Here is a 10,051-nt window from a genome sequence, read left to right as displayed (position 1 = left end):
TGTTTTTGATACATTGTGATCATTACGCTTTTTAGTGTTAGAGGTGTGTGTGTGTGTGTGTGTGTGTGTGTGTGTGTGTGTGTGTGTGTGTGTTGTAACATATATTCTCACTTCTTGCCATATTTCTTTAGTCCTGGTCCCAAATACTGGCAAAGTTCTTTAAGTTTGATGTGTTTGCTTCCAGGATTGTTGAAAAGGCAGCTGGTCTTGTTGAGGGGTGGCAAAGTTGAATCCAATTACAGAGCACAATTCCCTGGTTCCTGTTTTAAAGGGTCTTGCTAAAACAGCTAGAGAGCAGCCAAATCTGTGCACACTGAGCCAGTGTGGCCATTTGTTGGCAGCTTAGTTGATTAAGAGTATGATCCAGAAGTCAGTCCTTAACTTCCTGATGAATTATCTGGTGGATTAGCTGGCTCTTTTCCCATCTGATCTTTTAGCATGTGCAGGAGCAATTTGGTATAGATTGTATGTAAAAATTAATATGTATGCTATTCCTGATTTGATTCCATATACACAGTGGCCTATTTAGTATTAAATAGATTTTATTTCTATTTCAACCAGGTGATTCTCATCTAAATATTCACGTTAGCAACTTTAAGTCTGGAAAAGGAGATTCTACACTTCAGGGTGAGAGAAATTACATAAAATTTAAATTGAAGGCCCATCAAAATAGAAACTTTATACATGTCTCTTAGCTCAACATGAGAAAATTATGAGGTTGAGGGGGGGGGCTCACTTCAGAACTAACTATTTTTCATTAGGAAAGTATCATAATCACTGCCCAGAGATTCTGGAAAAGTAGTTAAAAAGAAAAGTTACTCACACTTTTCTAACAGTCTCTGATATTTTCTAGGTGTTTTTTATCTCCCCAGTAATAGTTTGTATGTAATTTTGATCCTTAAGCCAATAGAGAAGGGTCCTTTTGGATTTGGGCTTAAGTGGGCCTTTATGAAATAAAAGATGTAGCCCTGTATATTAAGTGGGGTGGGGGGTTTCCTGGTGCATGCCTTCCTTGCTAAAACATCCTATATCATGCTTGACTGGTACCTATAAGCTTTGTAAACTGCCTACATTTAAGAAATAAGGAAATGCTTCACAATAAATATTCTAAACTTAGGCCGTCCTTGACAAACATGGTATTTTATACGAGGGGGCTTTAAAACGGGTTTTGTGTGTTTTTTTAAAAATGGAATTAAAAGATACTGGGGTTTTTCTACACACTTTTTGAAGTCCCCTCCTATTTGCTCAGTTATGATAAAGATTGTATTAAACACTTGTCTACCTGTCCTAAACACGAGTATCGTGATAAACTTAGAAATGAAACGGCACCTTCTCATCTTCAGAGGGGTTCTTGTCCTGGCTGCACTACGATGTTCTAGGAACCCTAAAAACAAAATACAGTGCATGGGTTTGGATTGAAGGCAGGCCCGACACCATGGGCCTCTCAGAGTGTCCCGTGCCAGAGCGAACTGTGACCCCGAACCATTGCCTGGCTCTGTCCCACGGGCGTCGGCACTGAAGTGGGTTGCACAGTGAAAATAAAACAAAAACAAAATACACATACAAGTGGGCTTCATAAAGTTCTTGGGAAAATTACATTTTCTTTCAATTTCATTCTTTCATGAACTTTTTGAAGCCCCGCTATATAAGAAAAGAGCATTTGTTGTGTAGTGTACATATACAGATGCGTGTGTGTGTGTGCTTGTGTGCGTGTATACACTTACATACTGATGTCTGGGTGCCGCCCCCAGAGATTTTAATTTAAGAAATTCTCAGGTGATTTTAATGTACATCCAAGTTTGAGAATTCCTGTCTTAATCATTCACACAAGGAGACATCAAAAAGCTTGTGGGAAAATGGAATGAAAAGAAAATGGGATCTTTCCACAACCTTTCAGACGCTTCATGTAATACAGGAAAAACTGTGTAACTAAGGCGAACCCTTCTTATTGTCCCAGCATGAGTATACCAGAATGTGTGCGTTCCCGTTTGCTCTGTTGTCAGTCATTCTGCTATTGAAAACATAACTGTGTGTATGTGTGCATATAAATACCTTCAACCCTCCTGCCAGTTTTTAAGCTATCTAAAAGGCTTCCGTGGTGATCATGTTCCTTTTTCAATTCAGCAGTTTTAATTTGCACTTAAGCACAAACCAGGACAGTAGGGGCCAAAATTGAGTAATGAATATACATAAGTAGTCCTAAAAAGTCTCCCCTTACCCACGATTCACATCAGTTTTTAATTTTTACTACTTCTTTTAAGTTTCTTCAGGACTGAATGAAAACCTTACCGTGAATGGAGGAGGCTGGAATGAAAAGTCTGTGAAACTCTCCTCGCAGATGAGTGCAGGGGAGGAGAAGTGGAACTCGGTCCCACCTGCGTCTGCCAGCAAGAGGAAAACCGAGCCATCCGCTTGGGGTCAAGACACCGGAGATGCTAACGCAAATGGAAAAGACTGGGGCAGGAGTTGGAGTGACCGTTCAATATTTTCTGGCATTGGTAAGAACTGTTAATAAATTTTAAGTTCTCCTAAAATTGCTTGTTTGGTAGATTATTATTTTTTCCAGCAAGTGGGGGTCAGGAGAGATCTACGAATAAGAAAATTAGTAAGGCCATTTAAAAATGATCGTAAATAACTCAGATTCTTTGATTGAAACATAGTAGGAACAAAGTGAAAATGAACAATGGAAACAAAATGGTAACAAATGTCAGGACTCTGACATTACAGAGTACCCTCATATGTACTCAGTGTAGTGTATGAGCAGGCTTCCTGGCCACCAGTTCTCATGAACTATATAAACATTATAAATTGAAGGCTATAGCATATATTTGTGCAATATTTTGCAGTCTACCAAACCTATTTTCACAGAATGCCCCCTACCCAACCCCATCCCTGGCTGGGATTTAAAAGATAAAGATGAGTAATTGAAAGTCTTTGTTGAGGGCCTTCAACTTAAAAGCAAGTCGTGTGTGTGTGTGTGTGTGTGTGTATGTGTGTGTGTGTGTGTGTACACGCGCACATGCACCTGCCCACATGTGCCAGGCACAGAACAGAAATCTGTTCAATGTGAGAAACTGCAAAAAGAGAAGAGGAAAACTACTGTTCTCACACCACCTGCAGATAACTTAGTTCTATATTTCTGTATGGATTTTTTGTTTTCTCCCAGCGAAAGGCTTTTTATTTTCCCTTTAACAAATTGGATGTGTCTTTATGTTCCTTTTTCCTCTTAACATTACAAATAAGAATTTTCCTTACTCCTAGTAGATATTTGTATTTAATGTCCTATAATATAGTGTGTAAGCGTAGCCTAATTTATTTAATCATTCATGTGTTATTGGAGAAAGCACTTTTCTTTTTGTTTTTAATTTTTTGCTACAATAAATAACCTTTATCTGGGGATTTATTACTTTAAGGGAGATATTGCTGAGTTAAAGGAAATAATGAATGTTTGTAATACTCTTATTACATCTTACCCAAGCATTTTCTGAGAGTGCTCCTAATGTGTACTCTCAGCATCAGTATGACTGCCCATTTTACATATGCTTTTCAAGGTTCGTGTATTTTTATAGTTTAGATCTTCTCTAATATAATAGAAAAATTACGTGTCACTCTGGTTAACAGCATGCACACAAACCCAACTTTCCTTGATTGTTTCTGTTTCATGTGTGAATTGCTGGCGGTTTTGTCCATTTGTCCCGTGGCTCTCCTTGCTTTATCCTTCCAGGTATAGTTCCTCGTGTATTAAAACACATACTTCTGCTTGTAGGAGATGGTTTTTCTTGGTTTTTTTCTTTGGGCTTAGAGACAAGAGTTGAATCTATGAAGTTTTTAGTGGTTAAGTAGATTTTTTTCAAAACTGTACTCTGGCCTCACTTTTAAGCTTAGAAAGACCCCTGTTTAATTAGTAAAATTTAGATCATTTACTGATACTGCTCATAAGCACCTCCCCCCAAAAAATACCCTGCCATGTCCAAAAATTATCAAGAATATAAACATTGGATTGGAAAAAGGAGGTACTCCCTAAATTGCAACCTTATTTTCAGCAGTAAAAAAATGTCCATGCTATAAAACATCCTTTACTTTTAATCAAAAAAATAGTTGCATTCTATGAAATCATACTGATTACATATAAAAACTGTGTAGCATTTTCATAATTAGAATGTGAAGTAGATGGTACTTGCTTAATATAGCTGCTGATAAAATTGAGGCACAGGTTAACATTTATGCCAGAACAGATTGGGACCTTTGTTGAAATTGAAAGGGAATTAAATTAAATTAGATATGCCGTGGGTCACTGAGAAGATGTCTTGGGTTTTATTTCATTGGGGGGGTACATGAATTTCTTGAGTGTTACTTAAATACTCATCCTGATGAAAGGATGCTTTTGAAAAGATGGAAAGGGTACCCTGGTGTAGTGGAGTGAACTTGGCCACTAGTTCAGATAGGTCTCTTAGATGTGAACCCCTAATCTTTCGATTACTAGCTTTTCTGGACCTTGGACTTGTAACCTCAGATTTAAGTTGGGAGGGATAATTATAATGAATATCAAGTACCAAGTTCAGTGGCCTAGCCCAAAGTAATTGTTCAATTGTAGACAATTAAGTATTTAGGTATGGTGGAAATTGACTTGCTCCCATCATGGCTTATCTGTTTTCAGGCTATCGGCAAAGCATTTACCTGTTCTGTAAATAAAGGGCCTAGCCAACAGAAGGCATTCAGTAAATAATAAATATTACTGTTAGTGGTTCTAATTTCTAAGGTTATCTTTAAATACTGTTATCATCATTTTACATCTGTACATGGCTTACCGGTTTCACTACAAATCTTGCCAGGGGAATGAATGCCTCTCAGCAGAATTCTGCTTCTTTTGCATCTCTCACACTTAACTCTGCTGTTTCTGGGATGTGAAAATAGTCTTTCCTTTAGTTAACCAAAAACCATGTTTAATTTTAGTGCTTGCTAACTGGAAAAGTAATCACCATCAAGTACCACTGTTCAGCATAAATAGTAGGTACCATATTTTCCCCAAATGGAGTGTTTTTTTCCCCTTGTGCTAACTACGTTAAAAACACACATCTGCCCTGACACACGCACGTTACTTTCATAACCGATCTACGCAAATTTATTTTTAAGTTGACACTAGGAGACATTAAATTATAAAAATTATAAAAATACGCAGACCTGACATTGCTAACCACAAGAGTGGTGATTCAGCTGCTTTGCAGGAGAAAAATGAGAGACTCTGCGACTGTTAGGATTTACTATTTCAAAATCTTCTCTGTCCTTTAGGGTTGTCCCAACCTATTTCCCAAGTTGAAATATTAAGATAATATTGTGGTTTTATCTAAGTCAATCTGATCAAGTTTTTACATTCGACTGTTGAGCTAATGCAATAAATTACCAACTTAAATTAATAGAAACAAATACAGTTTCATTTTTGTATTTTCTGATCCTTTTAGACTACCAAACTTGTTGCATAAATTCTTGGCCAAGGTTTATTTATACCTTTATTGCACAATCATTATCAAAAATAGCATTGTTGGACTATTTTTATCCATGTTTAAGTAGCCAATTGCAGTTACTCAAACAATAGGATGTACCTGTAATATGGGAGACGTGGGGGAATTAGATCAAGATTCTCTCTGGAAAGGTCATGAGACATGCCAGAGCGGTTTACTCCACTTCCTCATTTCTGAGCATTGCACATGTGGCTGTGTTATTTGTGGAAAATGACAGTACATGTTACATGTGAAGCAAGCTTTAAAACGGGATGGGGCCTTAAACTCCCATTTGCAGATGGCTTAGTTCTGCTTTCTGGAGGACACAGAAAGCGTCTGTGGGGGGAAACATGACTGCAAGTCAAGTGGCCCCAGACGGGCATGGTGGTCTTGTCTTCCCTTTAGGGTCATGGCACTCTTGCAGTACTGGTGTGCTCAGCACTTAGAGTGAAGGTGCATGCGGTTTGACACTCCCATATTCACCCCAGCCCATTTCAAGTTACATCGACTCCCACACAGCAACTGCACTCTGACCATCTATTCATTTGGAAGATGCATTATTGCTAATCAGCTACTATAATATTACTTAAAAGAATTTGTGTCCTTTAAAATTAGCATAGAAGGAATTGTCAGGATTACCTTCCATAATTGTGGGAGACGTTTGTTTAGCTTGCAGGGTTGGCGTGCCGTGGAACTTGTGGGCCATCGTTAAAAAAAACAACTCTCCTGGCTTCTTAAAATTTATAAACAACTAATTTGAAGTATATCTTACAAAAGACAAAATCTAACAGATTGGTTCCAGGGAAAAATATATTTCTGATCAAATGACTCAGATTAAGTGAATATCGTACTTAGTCTAAAAATATGCTCAATTCTACTTCTGTTTAGCCTTTTGTTTTACGTATTCTAATGTCTGAATTTTTCCTTTTAGGAGAAATGAAAAATACTTTTAAGTCTCCATGTACAAATTTAAGAACTATTGTTATGAAACATCATTAAAATATTCCACTTTTAATTTTATTGCATTCGTTTTTCATTTAAGGGTCTACTGCTGAGCCAGTTTCTCAGTCTACCACTTCTGATTATCAGTGGGATGTTAGCCGTAATCAACCCTATATCGATGATGAATGGTCTGGGTTAAGTATGTCCTTTTCAAAATTATCAGTTTTTTAATTTCAGAATTTTCTTTCTAGTACCCTGAATTCGTACTTTATTTTTTTATCTTAATTTCTCACCTTTTAGTTCATAGTGCTATCATATCAACCATGTGATTATTAAATGCCCATAGAATTAAACTAAACTCACTTTCATGAGTTCATGAGGCATTATGTAAAGTTTTTTTGTAGTTCTGTAGCACTTGTAGATTCAAATTTTGCTTTAAGTGAGTGTTCTGTTTCTCCTAGTTATAACTGAGCGATTAGAATGGATTCAAATTTTCAAAACTTAAGGTTAAAGATGAGTTATAAAATAAAGGGAAACAAAAACAGCCTTTTATATTCAGAAAGCTCATTCTATGTGTTTTTCTTGTGTTGTTTTAAGTTTTGAGTTTTATTCCTCATAATTCTAAACCTCAGGATTTATTCATTTTTACTGAATTTTTATAGCACTTTTGTACTATTTTATTTGGCATTTCATGTCCTGCCTCTTAAGATTTTTCATTTGGGTCTTTGTTTAATTTTTGTTTGTTTGTTTTAAGAATGTGCTTTTGGTATTGGAATGAGTAAGATGTCAGTAAAAATATCATTCAAAGAGTAAATAAAATTTAAAATTAATTAAATATTTTAAAGAATGTGCTTTTGTTTTAAAATTAGTTTGAACCCCTCCATAACAAGAACTTACCCTTTTCTATTGTATGCTCCATACCTGCTGCATACACTGGTGTTCAGCAGTGATAATAATTAATATAAGGTTATACCAGGCACTGTGCTAAGTCATTTTACATTTCATTTTAGTAAATGTTCATAGTAATTCTACAGTGTAGGTCTTTGGGGATAGTTTTCTCTGCCCTCTACAGAATAAACAGGGATGAGGAGAATTAACTTATCCCCTACCATGCAGCTAGTTAAGTGTTAGATGTATATTACGCAAACCTTTTGGCTTCATGATTCATGTTCTTAAACCACTATATCAGCGGTTCTCAACCTGTGGGTCGTGGCCCCTTTGGGATGGTCGAATGACCCTTTCACAGGGGCCACCCAGTTCATAACAGTAGCAAAATGACAGTTATGAAGTAGCAATGAAAATCCTTTTATGGTCCGGGGTCATCACAACATGAGGAACTGTATTAAAGGGTCGCAGCATTAGGAAGGTTGAGAACCACTGCACTACATAGTTTATGTAACCTAAGTGATCATTGTAACCATAAAAGTAAGCTTGTGACTTGATAGATAAATTGGTCTTGTGAAGCAATATTCTTACAGGTTAAGGGAAGTGATATTGGAAATGATTGGGGGGGGGCGGTGGCTGTTGGAGAAGTGCTGGCTGAGCGCTAAAACATACTATCTCCTGTGGGATAGACTTTGTCACTTGTAGTCGATAGTGATGACACTTATACTGGCGATGAGATTTTAATGAGGTATTAGGTGGACAGGGAAACTATGTATTGTAAGGTCTCCTGTAAGTCCAATGTATTGCAAGGTAAAAGCACTGTTCTCAGAGGGTGGAAGGGATAGTCTATCTCTACTTTAAGAAGAAGGATCGATGTGCTGACTGCAGTCGAAGAAAATCGCACCGAGGCATGTCAGGTATGAGGGTGAGACTGAAGATGGCTCCAGGCCTCCCCTCTTGTACACAGAGTTCCACTTTTACCTGTACTCTCAATATGCAAAACATGATTGGCTGCTAAAATTAAAGATTGAATGTATATGTGTATATACAAACACATACATACACAAGGGAGTTTCAGAAATGTGGAAAAATTGAATTAATGGAAATTGCCCATAAACTTTTTGAAGGCCCCACATGCATACCTGTAAGTTGCTGTACTTAATATAGCAATAACACCTTCATCTTTTCTCAAATTTGTTACGCAATCTCGCCAGTCTTGCTCACCCAAAGCTCCTCTTTACTATCTTCCAGCGAATTTTCTTTTCTGCACTCTTACCTTTATTGACTGTTTTTGGTGGTCAGTGAATGTGAAAAGTGCATGATTACATATTAGCTTTACCTTTACAGTGGGCTTAATACATCTGCTCCATGGCTTGAGCCATAGACATGATTTAGACAAAGCACATTGAGTTGAAGAGTGTCCCATAGTAAAGTAGTTGAGATCATGGGCTTCAGGGATAGCCTACTTGGGCTTTAAAACCCAGGGCCCTTGCCTTTGCCTTTGGGCAAGTTGCAAGATCTCGGCCTGTACCCCATTCCCTTCCTTCCCCTCAGTTGTTGAAAGGATTAAGTTAATTTATACACATCAAGCTCTTAAAACAGTACCTGGTACATAGTAAATATTTCATAAGTTTTACTGGTGCTGTTCTTGGCTGCTGTTACTATTCTCCTACTATTACGTACACAAACATGTAACACACAATAACATACCAGTGGAATGGATACATAGGTTGGCATTCAAGCCGAACAGTTGTGTGGGAAGGTGAAAGAGACTATACTCAAGAATATATGTATATATGTATGTATGTGTGATGAGATATTTACATGTGCAAAAATATATCCATGTATGTAGTAGAGTGTGGACGGGACAGTGTTATGTTATGAAAGTTTCTTAGCTGTGGCCAAACACCTTGAGTGAATGAGTCACACTCACTGGGTTTGGGGCCTTAGAACCATTGTCACCAAAGAGTTCAAAAAGAAAGAAAATGGTTTGGAAATGTTGGTGTCAGCAGTTGTACAATCATGCTTGTTCTAATTTAATATTGCTCGACTACTTAATAACTATGTGACTTTGGCTAAGTTGCTTCTAGTAGGCCAAATACCAATCTCACAGGATCACCCAAAGCATTAAAGACACATGTAAAACAAATGATAGTTAGTAAATGCTCAATAAATGGTGGCTACTGTTTTATGTATCGCTGATACATTAATATTAGAAAACCAGCTTCTTAGACATTTCAAAATACACCAGAATCAAACCTCCTGACATCTAGTAGAACCTAGTAGGACAGCACTTTGGTTTCTGAGATGATCAATCTTGTGGGAGTCACTCACTGCCATCAGGTTGATCCCAAGTTTTCCAGCACATTTTTAATGCAATTTTTGTGGTAAAATTAGATGTTTGGGTTGGCTTACATGCGATTATATACGGTATTTGAGCCTAACGCCCATGATACTTGCTTATGATAACAAATTTAGAAATAGTAGTGATTTCCCCTTTTGTCATACATTTTACACTTGTAATTAATGTGTTCAGTGATTACCCACCCACTAGATGGTAAATCCTTATCTTTCAACCTCTCCCTGACTTCTAGATTAGCCCCACAGCCCCATGACAGAATCTGTCATTCTTTATTTAATTTAGTCAGTGTCCTTATCTTTTCTCAGTCCCTGAATAGACTATGAGCCCCGTGAGGTGGGGGTAGGGATATCATTTTGTATAACTG

The 10,051-nt window shown here is 37.3% G+C and overlaps 1 protein-coding gene and 1 non-coding gene across 5 annotated transcripts in view; both read left to right on the top strand.

Moving 5' to 3' along the window:
* Positions 1-10,051, top strand: part of MTDH (metadherin) — a 65,237-nt gene that overhangs the window by 32,263 nt on the left and 22,923 nt on the right. The window contains exons 5-7 of one of the 4 annotated variants that reach the window (XM_004697464.3): positions 562-627; positions 2,262-2,498; positions 6,541-6,639. In XM_004697464.3, the coding sequence (XP_004697521.1) occupies positions 562-627; positions 2,262-2,498; positions 6,541-6,639 (402 nt within the window). The remainder of the gene's footprint in view (positions 1-561; positions 628-2,261; positions 2,499-6,540; positions 6,640-10,051) is intronic. The other 3 variants (XM_030887639.2, XM_030887533.2, XM_030887734.2) reach the window with 3 other exon arrangements.
* Positions 1,403-1,535, top strand: LOC115868967. The gene has a single exon (XR_004045910.1). It is a non-coding gene; the product is annotated as a small nucleolar RNA SNORA42/SNORA80 family (small nucleolar RNA).

The sequence above is a fragment of the Echinops telfairi genome, unplaced genomic scaffold, assembly GCF_000313985.2.
Source record: "Echinops telfairi isolate 266 unplaced genomic scaffold, ASM31398v2 ScPeMD7_1;HRSCAF=3_0, whole genome shotgun sequence".
Classification (NCBI taxonomy): Eukaryota; Metazoa; Chordata; class Mammalia; order Afrosoricida; family Tenrecidae; genus Echinops; species Echinops telfairi.
Note: the sequence above shows the minus strand (reverse complement) of the source record. Positions and strands in the feature narration are given on the sequence as shown.